At 36.7% G+C, this 21,497-nt stretch overlaps 1 protein-coding gene across 1 annotated transcript; it reads right to left on the bottom strand.

Moving 5' to 3' along the window:
* Positions 1–1,286: 1,286 nt before the first annotated feature.
* LOC128552943 (F-box only protein 44-like) lies at positions 1,287–7,896 on the bottom strand. Its single transcript, XM_053534025.1, has 2 exons — positions 7,526–7,896; positions 1,287–2,525 (listed from the first exon to the last, which is right to left on the bottom strand). Exons 1-2 carry the CDS (start codon positions 7,893–7,895, stop codon positions 2,404–2,406), a joined length of 492 nt encoding a protein of 163 aa, XP_053390000.1. The 5' UTR covers position 7,896; the 3' UTR covers positions 1,287–2,403.
* Between the last annotated feature and the right edge of the window lie 13,601 nt (positions 7,897–21,497).

Genomic DNA, 21,497 nt, shown 5'->3' with positions numbered 1-21,497 from the left:
AGTAAGACTTTGAATTTGGACCTACTTACCTGAGTCACATTGTCAATTAATGCTTGCTTAATGAAACTCCTTCCAGAAGTTTATAAGTTATTAAGTCAACACAAAGTTATACCACTGCTAACCTCTGTGACCTTGATCATAGATCTAGTGACCTGGGTCATGCATGATTCCTATTGTATCATCATTTTGACAACACTTGTGCCGTTTATTGAAAATCAATTAGTCAGTCTGAAATCAAGCTATTTCAACTTTGATCTAAGGCAGTGAATTAGCCCTTTGACCTAAAGGACTGGGTTGTGTGGTCTGCACATCGTGACCTTGATAAAGTTAACAACTGATGCAAGTTTTATGAAAATCCTACCTGCAGATTAGAAGATATGGAGCTGGTACCAAATAAGGCTATTTAACATTGAACTTCCAAGTGTGACCTTGACCTTGGATGGAGTGACCTTGGTCATGCCAGATTTTCGTTGTATTATCACATTTATGTGTAGTTATTTGAAAATCCATCAAATTCTTTCAGAAATACATCTCCGAAAAGGAATCACAGACCAACAGACTGAAGGATAGACATGCATGACTCCAATATAGCCCTGATATATTTTGTACCTGGAGGTATAACAATAAACCCAAGTAAACTATTAAACAAATGAAAGTAAGATTATGTACTACAACATATACATGCTTACAGTTTGTCCAACATACTTGCATTGTTAAGGACATCTACAATTTTCGAATATGACTACTTTTAGATATCATCTTTATGAAGTATTATAACACAGTGTAAGGAAACCCGACTTCTCTTTCTGACATATACAACTGATGGGGATTCTACATCTCTACCTCAGATATGCTGTACATAATTTAGCAAAAAGACTTACCATTCTGATATATGTATTTCTGGCCGAACATCATCTAGCACAATCATGTTCACTACAACCTCTCTCTAATAGGTCAATTGTTTGTGACTTACTACGTTTTGTGTATGATGTAACCCAGCACTTAGTTCCTACAATAACATGTAACATTTCTTATTTAAACATAGGAACAGGTGCTAAACAATATATAAGTAAACATAAAATTTTATGGCCAAAACTATTGTAAAATTCTGACAAAATCGCAATTTAACCTTTAGCCTGCTGGCGACAAGTGATTCTGCCTTTGTGGCCAGTGCAGACCAAGATCAGCCTGCATATCGTGGTCTGCACTGTTCGCTATTCAATCTGTGAATTTTCAGTGAACACCCCTTTGATAAACAAGTTGTACTGCTCAAATTGAATGATGGACCAATCCATTTTAGAAACTTAGCAGGGTAAACAGGGTAAAGGTGAACACAATTTTTTTTAGAAATTCTGCTTTTCTTACAAGGAAATATTGCTTTTATGCTCAGTAAGATAACCTGTGTGTGTATAACAGTTCATTCACAAGTAAAGTCAAAATTTTAAATGTGTAACTTTTGGTAATTGTTTGGAGAATGAAACACGAAATGCCCCCCTTAATGTATTCGGTAACTGCACAAGGATTAGAAATTATTTGGTCAGTGTGCATTGGACGTTTGACGTACTGACCTCATATCAATAATTATGGGTCATTTACCAGTCATAAGTGACCTCTGTATCAAATGTGGTCTTAGACCAAAGCATTCTCTAGTTATTTAGCAAAAACAGTTCTACTGTTCTGGGTCAATGTGACCTTGACCTTTGACCTACTGACCTCTAAATCATTAGGGCTCATCTGCTGGTCATGATCAACGTCCCTATTAAGTTTCGTGATCCTATGCCCAAGCGTTCTCATTCAAGTTATCGTCCAGAATGATTTAACTGTTCCGGATCACTGTGACCTTGACCTTTGACCTACTGATCTCAAAATCAATAGGAGTCAGCTGCTGGTCATGATCAACCTTCCTAGTAAGTTTCGTGATCGTAGGCCCAAGCGTTCTCAAGTTATCATCCAGAAACCGTTTAACTAATAGGAGTCATCTGCTGGTTATGTTCAACCTTCCTATTAAATTTCGTGATCCTAGATCCAAGCGTTCTCAAGTTATCGTCCGGAAACTGTTCTGGGTAACTATGATCTTGAACTCTGACCTACTGATCTCAAAATCAATAGGGGGTCATCTGCTTGTCATGACCAACCTTCCTATAAACTTTCATGACCATAGGCACAAGCATTCTTGAGTTATCATCCGGAAACCGATTGGTCTACGGACCGACTGACTGACCGATGTCAGTAAAACAACATACACACATAATCTTCTTGATGATACATTCAAAATTAATGAAGATATTTAGAAAATTTTGAAAGTTTTTATTAACACCCTACGCGCTTGATTAAGAAGATGAAAAAGTCTTATTTATAATAAAAACCATACTTTTATGTTCTTAACACAATTGCTTTCACATTTTAAAAGTACTTTTTGCCAGTTTCTTTCCATGGAGTATAGTCTTCTATAGGATTGCAGCTGGTAGGTATTTCTATTTTCCAGCGATTACCACCATTTTCATGGATTTTCCAGTGACTGAATCCTGAATTTGGAAATATAATATAAAAGTTTTAGAATTTTCTTCCTATAAAAATGAAGTAATACCATAAGAAAAATTGAAAAACATGCCAAATTGGTAATACAAATTTGTTTTAAATTCAGATAACAAAATATTCTTAAACTATTTCAAGATAAATCTTAATGACTAAACAAACAAAGGAAACTATAGATATGTATTAATATTTACTTAAAAGTTGTTTTGACAGAACATTAGAACTATATTTTAATATCGGTGACTTTTATGTTCCATTCAGTAAATGGGTCAAGTGTAGTTGATTACTTGTTATTGAATATTCATGACTTATATTGTATTTCTCATTTCGAAATGTTAAAACCGAACGAGTTTTCTGATCATTCGGGTATTTCGTTTAATTTATTAAGTAAAGAATCTCACCAACCAACACGTAATGAAAATTCAAAAACAGAGATGATATTAAAATGGGATAGTGAAAAAAATAAGTGATTTTAAACAAATTTTGAATAGGGAAGAAAATACATTTTCAACCCTTACTGAGCGTATGCGCATGCAGTCACGAAGATATCGATAAGGTGACTGATTCTTTCGTCCACGCATTAATAATAATATCTGTCATGTGTTTACGAATCGGATAGAAATATCCGTCCCGAGGGCACCTGCGCATTGGGCGGTAATGAGGCTTGCCGAATTACCGCCCATGCGCAGGTGGCCTCGGGACGGATATTTCCATCCGATTCGTAAACACATGACTGATATTTTTTCTTGCATATCGTATACATGTTAGCATTTTATTCTGGCAGACTTTTTTCTTGCATACCGTATTTTAAAAAAGGTAGACATAGTTTCTTTTTAGCACTCTTTCTTATAGTGGAGAATGAACACAAAGCACGGGAAATTAACGTCCGTAAGTAGAAGTGACGTCATGATGTTTTGCGTTACGCACAATAACAAAGTTCCACTTTAGTTTTGTCGTTTGTAGCGTAACGTTATGTTTTTATGGTAAACTAACGTATTTTGAATAGAGAAATATACTATATGGAACGGAGAGAAACTATCAAGGTACCTGCTTTTTTCGTATTTTTACATAAACTATATTTTATCAGTGCATGAACCACTAGTTGTCATTAACAGCACGAGAGTCATCTGGAATGGGGGGTGCCAGATGGCTTTTGCCGTCATGGGTAAAATCACCGGAAACGCCAGTCCGGTATGCAAGAAAAACGTCTGCCCAAACAGTATTTGGACACGAACGTATATTACGCACGGAAACGCATGATTTTACTCCAGGTAGAAACAAAAAGCCATGGTTTAACGCTGATTGCTTTACTACACGAGTGAAATTGAAGAAACCAAGAAATTTATTTTTAAGAAATAAAAGTCTGATAATATTTTGAGACAGAATTATGTAAGCGCTAAAAATGAATATAATCGAGTTTTACGTATTAATAAAAACAAATATAAATCACAAGAAGGAAAAAAACTTATGAATTTAAGTAAATCACAACCACGTAAATTTTGGAAGGAAATTAAAAAACAGTATGTAAAAGGCTCTGTAAATTCAAATGAACTGAATATATCATATACAATCACTTTAATAATTTATATAGCACTGACGCACGAGTCGAGAATTTAAATTTAGATTCAAATATTTCTTGACCGAGTTAAAAGCATTTCCGAAATCAAAGACGCAGTGTTCTCACAGAATAATAATAAAAGCACGGGTATAGATACTTTAATTGCGGAAATATATAAACACTCTTAGTCTACTACTCTTTCGATATCATCTCGCTCTTTTTATCTGTAACTTTTAATAGGATCTTTGAAAGTGGAGAATATCCGAAAAATGGGGTGCTGGAATTATAGTCCCAATATTCAAGGGAGGAAATATTGAAGAAGCCAAAAACTATAGAGGAATCACCTTAATAAATATTATTGCGAAAATATTTTCACAGATATTACTTAATCGCTTGACTAAATGGTCAGTAAAACATAATAAAATCATTGACAACCAGTTTGATTCCAAAAGGGAAAATCGACCGTTGATTATATCTTTTTATTACATTCTGTTATTGTCAGGTCACTTTCAGAAAACAAAAGGGTTTATTGCTTATTTTTGGATTTCGAAAAATGTTTTGATAAATTGGACCGATTTTCTATATTCCAGAAACTTTTGTCAGAAAGAGTTAATTCCAAATTTGTAAAAGCTATTCAAAGTTATGTATAATACTGTTAAAACCGCTGTTAAATTCAAAAATGAAGTGTCACCTTATTTTGATTCAAATATAGGTGCAAAACAAGGGGACCCTAGTTCCACATTACTATTTTTGTTTTTCGTAAACGACATATTGGGTAGTATTAACTCTAATATAGATGGTCATTTTACTATTGATAACATAAGAATATTCATGTTATTGTTTGTAGACGATGCCGTGCTATTTGCACATACACCCTGCAGCTCTTCTGTCTATGCTGAATGACCTAAAGATTTATTGCGAAAATTGGGACCTAAAAGTAAACACAAATAAAACGAAAGTCACGATATTCGAGTTAAGATGACATACACAGTGCAACTTTACATACGGTGATAATATCCTTGAAAACGTGAAATCTTTGAAATACCTCGGAATAAACTTATTCAAAAATGGACACTGGCATCGTACACAAAAGAAATTAGCCCAACATTCATTATTTGCATTGCATAATCTATTTATAGTATTTAATAAGCTAGAAGTATCCATAACTGATAAATGTAAGCTTTTTGATAGCTTAGTCGGATCCCACTTGAACTATGGTGCAGAAGTTTTTGGTTATAATGAAGGGGAAAATATAGAACTCATTCATTGTAAGTTTCTGCAAAAAATGTTATGCGTTAGAAAATCAGCTAATCCAGATGGATTATACGGAGAAACGGGGCGATATCCAATGCGAATCCAACGTAAACTGATTTTAATAAAATATTGGTTAAAATTGATATCACTAGATAATAACTGCTTGTTGGAACGTATGTATAGAAAACAAAACTGATGCTGATAATGATAACTCTTATAGTGGGAAAAACTGGGCCTATCAAATCAAATTCATTTTAAATGAAATCGGAATGACATACTTACGGATTAACCAGGAAAATATCCATATCAACTTTCAAGTTATTAAAAACATCTAATAATTGATATCTATAAACAAGGGTGGTACTAAAATATTAATAATTCTAGCAGATTGGCATCGTATAGCCTTTACAAACGCTCATTTCAACTTGAAGAATACCTTAATCTGTAAAAATAAGCAAATATGGAATCTCACTGGCAAAATTTAGGCTGTCTTCTCATAATTTAGCAATAGAATCAGGAATATATGAACATGTCAGACGAGAAGACAGACTGTGTTCAAATTGCAACATGAATGTAGTAGAAAACGAATATCATTTTCTGTTAGTCTGCCCAAAATATTATATGTTACGTAAGAAATTTTTAAAACCATATTTTTGCCACTGGCCAACTGTTCATAAATTTGAAACACTAATGTCTTCAAAAAATTTTGTGACACTTAATAATCTATCCAAGTACCTTTATTTTGCTAATAAGGAACGAAATAATGTTTGATATCTTGTTTAACTTTAGATAGTTTGCATTGTTATTGAAATGCTTTTTTCACCTACACCCTTACAGAAGCAAGCCTCTGTGGCGTACATGCTGCGTATTTGCTGTGTATATGCCGCGAACACAGTAGTACGCCAGAGGAGTCATTTTACATACACCGCATGCCGCGTACATGCCGCGTACTATTACGACGAGTACACAGCATGTACGCAGGAGGTCACTAGTACACTTCAAGTACGCAGCACAGACTCTGAAAATTTAAGGAGTACACTGCATGTACGCAGGAGGGACTTGTACAAGAAAATAGTACACTGCATGTACACCGCAGATACTTCGAAATTTATAACACTTATATTTAGTTGCATTAAAGTTGTTTCCCCTTGATGCAGTTACGCCATTTTCTTCAGATGTTTACCAAATTACATGCTACAAAAATTGATTTATTTCATTGAAAAGTGGATGAAGAAAAGCATACTAATTTATTTGATAACATCAATCTACATTATTTTGGTAAGGGTAAATACTTATTGATGCATGTCACTTATCTTTTTTCTGTTTTTTTTCTGTCCAAATGATCAGCATTTGCATAAGAAAGTTGGTGGGGTAAGGAATTTACATTATCACAGCAGTTTCGCCACAAGAGTACAAAGCATGTATGCAGCAGGAGTACACAGCATGTATGCCGCAGGACTCGGGCCAGGAGTACACAGAATGTACGCCGCAGGAGTACACAGCATGTACGCCGCAGGAGTACACAGCATGTACGCCGCAGGGGTAGTACACCGCAGGCTCATTTGCATGTGAAAAGTGTATGTGCCGCGTACATGCTGCGTACTATTTCCCGCATACTAAATTCCTCCAGCGTACATCCTGTGTACTATGTAGTCCACAGCATGTATGCAGCAAGTAGTACGCGGCAGAGCTCATTTGCATGTCAAAAGTGTACTACAAACGTACTATCGGTGTATGTGCGGTGTATATCCTGCGTACTATTTAAAGCCCTTGATTTCAGTACACATCATGTACGCATCATATACGCTGTATGTACACAGCAAGAGTACGCAGCAGGCCTTTTTCTTCTGTAAGGGCAAGTATTCTTATTATATTGTGTCTTACTTTGTAAACATACTTCATGTTACGGCTTTCTCTGAAAATTTTCACATGTTCTACTCCATGCATTGTTAAAATATTTTGGCTATAAATGTATATGTGTTTAATGCCAAATAAATGTTATGTTATGTTATGTTATGTTATGTTATGTTAAACGTTCAGGCATATTAGATATCAAACAAGCTCACCCTACAGTACTTGCAATAGAAGTCAGAAATGTAATGAAGTAGATCATTTAGTTGACCTCAAACTTTGATGATTGCTTAAATTCATATGACACATTTGTGGTATGATACTTACCATCTCTAGCATCTGGGTTCTTTATCAAGTTATTTTGGTATGGTCTTTTAAAGTACAGCTTTTTAAAGTCCTCATCAATTAGGAAGTGGAATATTTCAATTGTGTATCCAAGTTCATGAATACATTTTTCTTTCCAGAACATCTGTATGTTAATGACATCTCTCCACTGTTTACAAACATATACACAAGACTTTACTATGTCTTCAGCTGGTACCCACTTTAACACTTCGCAAAGAATGTCATCAGGTACTTCTATCGCTTGAAAATTTTCACCAGAATACTCATTACCTACACCATACACTTCTTTCAAACTTCTTTGTGACTTCCCTGACCCTGATTCATGGGGCATTCGACCCCAAGCTTGACCCATAGCAACCTGATTTATTCTGAGAGAGAGAAAATGACATACAGTTATATAGAATACATAGAATTAAGGCTGTGATACAGCATGAAAGAATTTCTAAAATACAGCACGATATACAAGAGATCCATTTGTTTCAGTAATAGGTGGAAAATATCTTTCACCAGTGAAACTAGACGCAACATTTTTTATGATTACATGACACTCATGAACATGTAAGATTTGCTGTTAATGGGTGAATGAGGTTTGATCTAACATGTATATTTTGTAAAAGAAACAAACTTTTATTTTATTTCATGTTTCCAAATACTTTTTACTAAATCTTGTATTTTTGATAGGTTTCACCCAGTGAAAAATATTCTTTATATTTTACAGTTACATTTCGCCCTGGTACATCAATAATTCACTGAAAACCATGAAATAAAAATTTCTATTAAACTGATACTGATGACATGCCCTACAAGTCTTATCATCAATAAATATATTTCTATAGATATGCAAAAGTTGGCACGAAAATTCATCAAAATTATATCATCCTACCTAGAAAAAGGTAATTAATTCAAATGGAGTAGCTGTAAAAGAATATGATTTGCAAGGTACTTTCTAAAAATGTATCATTCCTTTGTTATTAAAAATTATCTGACAAACTATTGAAAAGATATTTGTAGAAATCAAGAGACGTCACAAGGCAGCAATGCCATGTCACTAAAAATGTTAAACTAATTAGAACAAAGACACAATCATTTAGGAAAAGGGCAACCGTTTTGAGTAAATTTCCACTCTTATGATATGTGAAATGAGAAAAGAAATTACACAAAATAAAACAGTCAATGACAGCGTAAGTTTGTGAAAAGGTAAAACAGGGTTAAGGGACATGTGCATTGCTTGTCTTAATATCATTACTGGAGTTTAAAGTCATTCCCATTAGAAGTTATTAAGATACCTGCTAAGTTAACATACAAAAGCGGGATGCCAGGTAGAACACTGACAAACAGGTGAGTGCAATAATAGCTCTACCTATTCTCTAGTTGAGCTAAAAATTGCTTTTTTCAAATAATTCAATTATTAGTGAGCAGTGTGTATAGTCAGGGTTTCAACACAGCTATATTACAAAATGATCCTCACTTGCCCTAAAAGCTAATGCAAAATCACACCCTCCTCGGAGAGCCAAGACTCATTTCTCCAGAGAAGAAAAAAATAAACAGATGTAAAGATTCCTTCTTATTTAGGAAATAACTTATAGCAAAAGAGTGCTTTAACACTTTTTATGCACGATGGGCGGTTATACGTCGAGCGTAATAATTTCACGAGGGCGCATTATTTGTACGACGTATTACCGCCCGAGTGTATAAATAGTGTTAAAACACGGTTTTGCTATAAATTATTTCAATTCTAATACCGGTATGCCTTTAATCTAAAACAGTAGATAAAATATAGTAGCGCTCTTTCTTGGTCGCAACAAAAACTTTGACGTCACCGCACATTAACGTGACGTCATTCTAGCGTAAGCGTGTTTGAACAGAGACAAGCATATTAGAATGTTGAATAATATCTTCTAGTGAATATGTATAAAAATATTTACATCCACCCTATTCTTTTTCATTGAAAATTATGACGTTCATTTCGTATGAACAGCAAAAGGAAAGGTGCGAAATTTACGTCATCGCTGCTTAGTGATAACCAGATGAACTATGTAAAGCTCCTTTGAACGTGAAATTGATCATGAAAAGGGCGCTTTATAAATCTGGTATAATAATAATAACCGACCGCTGTTTTGACGACGTCCGCGTATAGTCAGGGAGAACGTTCCTTAGATGACGTCGCAGTTATTCTGTGTGTTGAACAGAATGGCCGGGAAGCTGATTTTAATGTTAAATGCCACAAAATATGCGCAATTTATAATATTTTCTCACTTATCGGACAGAAAAATCTCTATTTTTTGAAATACTGGAAAACCTTATCTCACATGGGTTATGCCACACTCCTGTGACGGACTACTTCATATACTGAATATACATATTATTTATGTAAAATAATTAAAAATCAGGTACCTTTATCTTTTCTCTCCGTTCCTTATAGTGTATTTCTCGATTCAAAATTCATTACTTTATGATAAGAACGTACCGTTATGCTACAAACGATAAAACTAAAGCGGAACTTTGTGATTGTGCGTCACTGAAATGTCACGACATCACTTCTGCTTATGGACGTCAGTTTCCCGCGTTTTAAATAGTTTCAAATTTTCATGCTTGTTTTTATTGTTTCTGTTGTGGTAAGTGAGAAATAGAATCCATCATTGGTGTTCGGTGAAGATCGGAAATCCCAACCCTCGGGCACACCGCTCAAGTCTTAAACTCGGCACAGCCTCGTTTAAGACTTGAGCGGTGCGCCCTCGGGTTGGGATTTTCTGATCTTAACCGAACACCAATGACAGATTCTCTATATCTTATTTACAAATGGAAAGGAAATATAATGAAAATATTAGAAATGAAACTATTTTTTCGGTGTTCATGCGAAATGAACGACAGAATAGGGTCGGCAAATCAAACATGAACTCGCATGTGCGATGCGAAATGAACGACAGAATAGGATTGGCAAATTAAACATGAACTCGCTAGTGCGATTCATGGATTTGCCATCCTATTCTGTCGTTCATTTCGCATGAACACCGAAACAAATCATTTCATTTCTTAAACATATTGTCTACATAATCAACTATTCTACAAGGTTGTTTTTGAACAAGAAATATGTCCAAGTAGGACATAGATGTCCTTGCAGGTTTATGTAAGGACAAACAAGTGTGTTTCCTATAAGTAATGATAGCACTCTGACACAAACATATGTTAAGACAAGATACAAGAAGCTTTATTTAGCATCGGATACAATATATAGAGGATATTACATGAGTGTCTTTTCATACTGAATCTATTAAACGAGTTGAATAAAATAATAAAATGCGAGGCTCTGCCGAGTATTTTATTAATTTTATTCAACGAGTTTAATAAATTCAATGTGGAAAGTCACAAATGTAATATTCTTTTTATCACGTGTTAGCCTTTCTTGTCAAAACATTAAAAATACTACTCTCTTTTACTATATAAACAAGTCAATATGATCAACGTCTCCTTTACTATAAATGACGTCGACGTCATAGAGAATAATAGGTTAGTGCCGTAGATGAGAAAGTTTATCTGGCGAGGCGGAGGAGGTTATCGGGTGAGCCGAAGGCGAACCTGATAACGTCCGGAGCCGAGCCAGATAAACTTTCTCCATCTTGGGCATGTACCTATTATTCTATTTATCTTGTCATTACTTCATTTTCCGATATTTGGCAATTTATTTTACAAAAATAAGTGTGCGACAACCGTTTTAATGACGTCATATTTGTAATGACGTCACTTATATTATGACGTAATCACCGACACATTAATGTAGTTACAATTAAAAATCGCAATAACTTCTTCATTATTTGACCATTCATTTTCTTAGTTCGGACATTTCCAACACAATGGTGATTGTTTCAATGCAAAATTTCTTATGACAACAATACCGATCATAAGGTCACATGATCAACTGACCGTATATCACTGGTCACGTGTCAACTGACGGTATATCAAGAAAGATATACGGCACCTTGATATCGGGTCGAAAATACTGCAAGTGACAGGATAAAAGGCTTTATTACACTAGTGTATTATCATTTTTATTTAATGGCTTTATTACACTCCCGCAACGTCAAACATGTGATAAAACAAAATATTTACATTCGCCCTATTCTTTTCCATTGAAACTTTTGACGTTCATTTCGTATGAACAGCAAAAGGAAAGGCGCGAAAGTTACGTCATCGCTGCTTAGTGATAACCGATCGCTGTTTTGACGACATCCGCATATAGTCAGGGAGAACGTTCCTTAGATGACGTCACAACTGTTCCGTCTGGTGAACAGAATGGCCGGGAAGCTGATTTTTATGTTAAATGCTACAAATTATATGCAATTCATACTGTTATATAGTTTACAAATGGAACGGAAATATAATGTAAATATAAGAAATGAAACTATTTAAATATTTACATTCGCCCTATATTTTCCATTGAAAATTATGACGTTCATTTCGTATGAACAGCAAAAGGAAAGGCGTGAACGTTACGTCATCGCTGCTTAGTGATAACCGACCGCTGTTTTGACGACGTCCGCATATAGTCAGGGAGAACGTTCCTAAGATGACGTCGCAGTTGTTCCATCTGGTGAAAAGAATGGCCAGGAAGCTGATTTTAATGTTAAATGCCACAAAATATGTGCAATTTATAATATTATCTTGTTTACAAATGGAAAGGAAATATAACGTAAATATAAGAAATGGAACTATTTTTTTTCGGTGTTCATGCGAAATGAACGACAGAATAGGATCTACAAATTAAACATGAATCGCTAAGTAACTATATAGTTCATGAGAACCAGCTAACAGGAGCGGCAAAATCTACTTTCCAACTTGCTCAGCTTTCCCCACAACACATACAGACAAGTAAAATTAATTTCTGGCTTAAAAACTACTACTCAGAAACAACAACCACCAAATATATTAATAAATTTAATGATCTTAGGATGTGTCACAAATCAAAATATATTTGATCAAATGATAAACAAAGACAGATTATTATTATTATTATTATACCAGATTTATATAGCGCCCTTTTCATGATCAATTTCACGTTCAAAGGCGCTTTACATAGTTCAAATGCAGCCACACTGGGCGCATAATTCATCCTCTACTAGTACAGACACAGAGCGATCTGACCAGAGGGACAGAGTGAGACAAAGCCCCCATGACAGAGAGATCAGAAATCAGATACAGCTTGTCCGGCTAACTTAGCCTAGCTCGTTGCGAATAGACAGCCTGGTTCTTTAACGTGCCCAGTGTATAGCACTGATACACGCAAGGATTGCCTGGGTTCCTGACCAGTACACCTCTAGTTGGGTGGGAAACACTGAAAAGCGTTTCTGAAAATTCCCGAGTAGCTGCCGGGGATCGAACCCCCGACCTCAGGATTGGAAGGCCAGTGTGAAAACCACTGAGCTATCCGTCCACCATAAAGATAATAAATATTAGCTACTTACAACAGCTTACATAAGCAATAATCACAAGTTCAATATACAACTTACGGAAATGAAATCCAGTTGTTAGGCAATGCTTAAGTGTTTTACTAAGAAGTCCAGTTTTCCATTAACACCCAGAAATGTTATAACAAACAGTCCAAACTCACAATTACATCAGTGAGTGTTTTAATAAATGTCCACTTCACATAAGCACACGCGGTAATAAAGTCATACAACACACTGAATTAATGTATTGTGCAAATAAATTATAAAAAATAACTCATGAAATGATACCACAAATGACAAAAGACAAAATGAAAGGAAATCGCAAACGCCGCGGCGTGGTCACTTTTCCCTATATGTGTATAGTAGAAAATCTTCTTGTATAAAACTGTTAGCTGGATTTTAAAATAATTTCACACAAATTGTCCTTGTGTAACTTTCTACAAATATTGTTCAATGTTTTCTGATTCGTCAAAATACATGGCCGCCAGAGGGCGTGGTCACTTTTCATAAACAGTTTCTTTAAGAAAACACTGAATGGATTTTGATGAAACTTTACACAAATGATCTCTGGGTAGCCCTCTTTCAGAATTTTCAAAGGTTCCGGTTCATTGAACATACGAGTCTTTTTGGTTAAAAATAGGTTTTCAGCTATCATAGGCCTACATTAAAAAGCTTTTTCTCTAGAGCTTTGATATTTAGCATGTGATATAAGAGATAATTGACCAAATTAAGGTAAAAAATGGCCACGCCCCTGTATGTGACATGTGCTTACTATAGGCTTACAATAAGAAACTTTGAAAATCTTCTTCTTTGAATCAATAATAGCTAGAGCCTTGATATTTGGCGTATGATACCAGAGTTGTACTGTCTACAAATTATTGCCCACGGTTAAAAAATGTGTTTGACATGTATATAATATAGGCTAACATAGAAGAAACCTATTTCTGTACTTGTACCATTACGTTATACAAATACACTTAAAGCCTTATACACAGGTGAGCGCATTTCGGGTCAATGACCCTCTTGTTTTGACTATTCACAAGGTAAGGATGATTGTCAGAATAGTTTTTTTCTCTGTGGCAAAGTGGTTACAGTTGCTGACTAAAACGCCCCTTACACCTATAGGTTAAAGTCTTGTTCTATGAGGAAGCCATCCAGCTGGCTTGCCGAAGGCTGTTACTACAAGGGTGCCTGCCTCTGCCGAAATAAGGCAAATATGGGCACCCAGGGTCTTCAAGCTGGAGCGTTGCTATAACACTTAAGCTGTGTCAGTATCTTCAAAAACAAATGAGCCCAACCTCTGGAGCAAGAGACAAAGACTGTTGCAACACAAGTACCTGAGAAAGCCATGCTGCTCCTGATTGGTGTCAAATCTTTATCAAGTCAGGAGCATGTTATAACAATTTATTTAAGTTAAATTTTGTGACTGCAGCTGTATTGAAAGTTTGTAAAATAAGAGTTAAGAAAATTGATGCCATGAAATCATGTATGTTGGCAAAGAATTTGTGATTTCAGCCCAAAAAAAGGCTATTTCATGATTTCATGGTTATAAGAATTTGTGATTTCGGCCAAAAAAAGGACATTTCATGGGGGATATGAATTTGTGATTTTTGGCCAAAAAATGGCTATTTCATGGGGATATGAATTTGTGATTTTGGCCAAAAACTGTCTATTTCATGGGGGATATGAACTTGTGATTTTGGCCAAAACTGGCTATTTTACGGGGGATATGAATTTGTGGATTTCAAATTCAGGAAGAAAAACAGTGAATACTTTTCTTTCTTTCTGATCCAATAGAGAGATTTTAGCTTGTCTATACGAAGTATGGAGAGCTGCCTACTCTACCCGGCGTGAACGTCCTTCCGTGTCCGCTCCTTGGTTAAGGTTTTGATGCACTTTCTCTTTATCTCTGTAATTACTCGATGGATTTGTTTCAAACTTAAAATAGTTATTCTTCATCATCACCCACATCATATGGCACAAGGACTATAACTCTCACACCAATATTTCATGACTTATCCCCCTTTTACTTAGAATTTCAGGTTAAAGTTTTGGTGCACTTTCACTCTATCTCAATGATTGATATACACCCGAAGGGACATATTATGTTATGACGCTGGTGTCCGTCCATCCGTCCGTTAACAATTTCGTGTCCGCTATGTAACTCTTGAACCCCTTGAAGGATTGAAGAAACTTGACACAAATATTCACCACATCGAGACAGCATGCAGAGTGCATGTTTTGGATGGCTCGCTTCAAGGTCAAGGTCACATGAGTTTGTTTCGTGTCCGCTCTGTAACTCTTGAACCCTTGAAGGATTTTGAAGAAACTTGGCAAAAATGTTCACCACATCGAGATGATATGCAGAGCGCATATTTTGGATGCCTCGCTTCAAGGTCAAGGTCACACTTAGGGTCAAAGGTCATACCTTCGGGTACTCCGCATTGGGGTGTTCTTGTTACTTAATGGATTTGATTCAAACTCATAGCGGTTGTTCCATACCATCACTTACATCAGCGGTTGTTCCATACCATTACTTACATCATATGAGAGGGGCCTCCGTGGCCGAGTGGTTAAGGTCGCTGACTTAGAATCACTTGCCCCTCATCGACGTGGGTTCGAGCCTCACTCGGGGCATTGAATTCTTCATGTGAGGAAGCCATCCAGCTGGCTTACGGAAGGTCGGTGGTTCTACCCAGGTGCCCGCTCGTGATGAAATAATGCACGGAGGGGCACCTGGGGTCTTCCCCCACCATTAAAGCTGGAAAGTCGCCATATGACCTATCATGTGTCGGTGCGACGTTAAATCCAAAAAAAAAAACACATCATATGACACAAGGTACATCACTCTTGCACCAACATTTCATGAATTATTCCCCCTTTTTGCTTAGAATTATACTTATTTAATGTTTTGATAACTTTATCTTTATCTCTCTTATCACTTGATACTATTGACACAGACTCCAGCTATTGTCCAATATCTTCATCCGCATTGGAGTAATTAAACACTCCAGTGACAGCTCCAGCTTCCTCTGATGTGCCGAGTTTCACTATCCAGCATCGAAGTAGTTGGGCATGCTGTCTCCTGTGACAGCTCTTATTAAATTATGCTGGAGGCAACCAAGAAATCCACAAGAAATATTCCCCAACAAAACAGAAATGATTTGACAGTACTCCGAAGGGATGTTTAAACGTTGCATAAATCTGGTCACGCATTGATTTTTGTACTGGGCTTATTTTCTATACTAGAGACACAAAAAGTAAGCATTGACTGAAAACATTCACACAGTGCCTGTTTTACCTTACATTGTCAGTATGAAAAACATGATACAACTATCCATCCATTAAGCATTGATTCCTTTCTTGACTTCATGATAATGTTTTCTCTTGATGACAGCTGAGAAATTTATATATTGAACATGTAATACCTATGTATAAAAGATAAATTCAAAGTGAAATGAAAAAGCATGCATTAAGGTATAAACATTACAAGCCTGTATCTGATTTCTGATCTCTCTGTCGTGGGGGCTTTGTCTCACTCTGTCCCTCTGGTCAGATCGCTCTGTGTCTGTACTAGTAGAGGATGAATTATGCACCCTGTGCAGGGCTAGACACTAACTTTTTTCCAGTGGTGGTCCGAAGGACCAGCAGCTTTTGCAAACTGATGGTCCGACAGAATTTCAGGTGGTCCTACCTAGATGGATGTTGTTTTTTTTAAGTTAACGCAACCAGTAACATATGAGACCCCCTCTTCTTTCATGGAGTACTTTTTACAAACACTGCAAAACATGTGATTTTTATATTATTATTTTGATAAACATCTGCCATTTAATTATTAAAAATAATTTTGAAAATCAAATTTAAAATAAAGATGTCAATATTTATGATTTTTTCAGCAATTCATGTATTTTAAGTGGGTGGGGTTTGGTGCCTCTTCTCGAAAAATGCTTCAAAATAAGAGATTTTTTTTGCAACAGTTGTCATTTTTTCTTAAATGCAGACTTTTTATTGACTTTTCATTAAGATTGCACTAGAAAATCTCGTTAAAATGTCCGAAAATCACGGCCGTGAAAACGGGTGACAAATATAGAAAACGAAAGTAACATTAAATTCTTGATAAAATACGTGTTAACAATTTCTTTTTTTTTTCATTATACCTATTGAATACTTATAATTTCTGCATATTAAAAGCATTTTCATTTGTTTTTGCCCAAACAAAGCCTCGGTAATGATAATAAATTAAATAAAATGCTATAGATCGTAACGGCCGATCGGCTTATATAAACGTGTCAAGCACATAAAATAAATGAATTTCGTTATCCAATTTGTTGTTCAGTAATAATCGGCAAGACAATACAGCAGAAGCTGTATACCGCTAATTAACAAGTTGTACAAACACGATATTAGGCTGCATCTCGCATTGTTTATCAATTAACTTTTAACTTTTGATCAATAAACACTTTTGATAATGACGGGCACTAAATACAAACCGCGAGATGACAACGTGTCAGTCGGCGCGTGGCGTAATTGACATATGTCAGTAGCTAATTAATATACGACGCTCCGCCTACTGCCATACTTCCGCTTATGGCGGCAAACAATATTTAAATTCACTGGGATTTTGATTGGCACAGGGGCAGAACTTTCGAACTCGAGACGAATCAAAGAAAATTTCCGCGGGTCACGCCGACGCATGGGGCATTTTCTGTGCGAGTCAGATACGAGTTTTTCTCGATTTTCGCGGGTCAAAATCCGGAACCTCGGGTCTACCGAACGCTGGATACTGTACTGATACCTCAATAGTTCTTAAATGAATACTTCAAGCAGATAGATAAGTTACCGTGTTCCGTTCCCGGGTTTTAGTACCAGCGTTACATCCGGGCATTCCAAATTTCAAGAAAATACCCTTCTGGAAAACCAAATTCTATTTTTAAACTGCAGTACCGAGAACAATTCAATGCTTATTAATTTATTTTAAAAATGACTTGCTTGTCATTTTCGGTGGTCCGTCGGACCACACAGATTCGAGAAGTTAGTGGTCCTCCCTGAAAAGCACTGGTCTCGGACCAGCGGACCAGCGTTAGTGTCGAGCCCTGCTGTGTGGCTGCATTTGATCTATGTAAAGCGCCTTTGATCGTGAATTTGATCATGAAAAGGGCGCTATATAAATCTGGTATAATAATAATAATTACACTCGTTAAGGCACTGCTACTGTTGGACTTGTTTGTAAGAATGGTATCATAAGTCATATATTGAAATCATAAAGTAGTATAGCTTATGTTGAGAAACAATATTGATTATCTACTCTTATAAAATGATGGTGTGAATGCTTTGTAGATGAATACATGCTTTTTTTCTTTATCTAACTTTGAAATATTATAAGACCTACTGATTAATATGACAAATGTGATGTTTGACCTAAAGATTATTTTCCTGAATGGCATTTATAGGATTGAGAGTTTATGCGATTTTATTTTTCTCTTAAAAGGTCATGGGCGTCTATAAGAATTTAATTCTTTTGCTTCACCCACTGTAATTAACATACAACGTATTACCATACTTGCCCAAAAGGTAACGGAAGCAGCATAGGATTTTCAGTATGATCAAAATATCAGCCGAGTCACAGCCTTTAAATGGTGACTCCTCTTCGTTTTCAAAAACGAGTTTAAAAAGAGCTATAGATAAAGTTAGCGCTAAATTTTGGAATTTAAAGTTATAATTAGTATAGTTTTTAGTTATTGCCCTTTGATTATTCAACATTAGTAAACTATAGCGCCATCCTTCTCCGGAGTATTTCTCAGCAAACACTGGCTGGAATTTTATTGAAAATTCATAGGATTATTCAATCTCGAGAGGATATGCACAGAATTATTATCTTCATGTTCTGGTCGGATGATTTTATGTTAATTTATTGCCCTTTGATTATTCAACATTATTTAGCTGTACTGCCATCCTTGTCCAGAGTATTCTTGAACAACCCCTGGCTGATATTCAGTGAAACTTATATATATTATAGGAAACATCATTCCCAAGAGGAGATGCGCATATTATCTGCATGTTCTGGTTGGATGATTTTTCACCGAGTTATGCTATAAAAGAATGGTCTCTTAATAGATTCTTTAAGTATTCCAGTGAACCAGGTTTTTTTGTACTGTTAATAAACTATAAATCATACATTTATTATACACACTATTACAATGTTTGTCAAATAAATGATTTATTTTTATGAAACAATATAACCAGTCATCATCAATCATAATTTTAATCATCATTACTTTTTCATTTCCTCGCCCATGTGGGTTCGAGCCTCACTCAGGGCGTTGAATTCTTCACGTGAGGAAGCCATCTAGCTGGCTTTTACGAAAGCTTGTTGGTTCTACTCGGGTACCCGCTCGTGATGAAATAATGCATAGAGGGGCACCTGAGGTCTTCCTCCACCATCAAAGCAGGAAAGTCGCCATGACCTATACGTGTGCCGTTGCGACGTTAAACCCAACAAAAACAAACAAAAAATAAAAATCACAAATCTTAGTTTGCGTGTTTCCCCAAGTATGATGCAATAGCCATGGCTCGCTCAATAGTCAGTGGCCCTAAATTGTCAATAAAATTAATTCAATTTGAATTTTTTTATGGCAGGCCGTATTTTCTCCGTGATGATTTAATAAAAGACATTGTGTCTGAAATCATTCGTTGAATGACCGTGAAATTTTCTGTGTGATGGTTTGAAAGCTGGATTTAATTGCCATTATACAATGTGCAAGTGCATGCGTACCCTCCAATTTTAGACACGGTCTCTTAATAGATATATCTTTTCAGATCGGGACATATTTTCGGTGGTAGCTGGTCGCATAATAAAAAGTCACTTAATCGAACTACAAATGTAATTTATTTAGTGAAAATGTTCGTGGCGTGAGGGGGGGGGGGGGTTACGGGGTCGTTTAATAGAAAAGTCAAATAATCAGGTGGCTGCATGTACGATTTTGATTGTACTTTTGGGAGCAACCATCGGTTTTACCAACATTTCATATTACGTGATATGTAAGGCAAAAGCTGGCAAGGAGGACCTCACAGGCTCGACTTAGCCAACGCCTACGGACCCATACCACACCAGCTTATCTACACAGCCCTCCAACACTACCATGTTCTAGAAAATCATCACCAGCTACTTGGATGGAATCAAGCTCCGGTTACAGTTGGTGACCAGCTGACCAATTGGCAGAAGTTAGAGAAAGGGATCGTTACAGGATGCACAGTTTCTGTGGTACTCTTAATCATTGGGATGAACCTGCTGATCAACGCAGCCCAACGAGATACTCGTGGACCAAAGACGGAATCAGAGATCTATCTTCCATCTAGCAGAGGCTTCATGGACGACCTCACGTTGACAACAACAAGTCACATACAAGCTAGATGGATGCTGACAGCTCTGACAGAGGTTGCTTCATGGACAAAAATGAAGTCCAAGGCTGCTAAAGATCTCTCATTATCAACAAGGGACAGACGACAGAGAAGTTCAGACCTCACGTACAGAACGAGGAGATCCCGTCCAAAGTGAAGAGCCCGATAAAGTGTCTGGGCAAGTGGTTTGACGCTAGCTTACAAGATAGGGACAATGTCAAAAAGCTTGAGAACCAGGTAGAGGACGGCTTGGAGAAGATAGACCGTTGCGGACTACCCGGCAAGTTCAAAGCCTGACTCTACCAGCACACTCTACTTCCAAGGCTGATTTGGCCATTGATGCTGTACGAGGTAGCTAGCTCAACAGTGGAAGCCCTTCAGAGGCTCACCAGCCGTCACCTCAGGAAGTGGCTAGGAATACCCCCAAGTTTCACCAGCATAGAACTGTACGGGAATTGCAACAAACTACAGCTCCCATTGTCTTCACTAGTAGAAGAATTCAAGACATCCAAGTAAAGACTGGTGGTAACTTTGAGAGTTTGTTTGTTTGTTTTGGGTTTAACGACGTTTTTCAACAGTATTTCAATCATGTAACGGCGGGCAGTTAACCTAACCAGTGTTCCTGGATTCTGTACCAGTACAAACCTGTTCTCCGCAAGTAACTGCTAACTTCCCCACATGAATCAGAGGTGGAGGACGAATGATTTTAGACACAATGTCAGATTCATCGGATGAACTTATCCGTGAAGCAAGGATTGTAACTCGAGCTGGCAGGAAATGGTCAGCAACAGAGACGCTGAGCCAGGCAGAGAGCTCAATCAAGCACGAAGACATTGTCCGAATGACTGCTGTTGGACGTCAAGGTATCGGTGCCACCAAGACAGTACTGTAGAGCAGGTCAGACCAGAAAGAGAGGCGAGCCATGATCCAGTCAGAGGTCAGGAGAGCGGAAGAGCATGCTAGACAAGCGAGAGCGGTGCAAATGGGATCACAGGGAACATGGACTATGTTGAACACCACAGACAGGAAGTTGGCCTGGGGAGACATCTGGAAGTACGAACCACTGAGACAGTAGAGAGTTTGAGATTTCAAACTTCGCCTTCCCCTTCAAC

This window comes from Mercenaria mercenaria, unplaced genomic scaffold (genome assembly GCF_021730395.1).
Source record: "Mercenaria mercenaria strain notata unplaced genomic scaffold, MADL_Memer_1 contig_3313, whole genome shotgun sequence".
In the NCBI taxonomy this organism is placed as follows: domain Eukaryota; kingdom Metazoa; phylum Mollusca; class Bivalvia; order Venerida; family Veneridae; genus Mercenaria; species Mercenaria mercenaria.
This window is presented reverse-complemented; position numbering and strand designations above follow the sequence as displayed.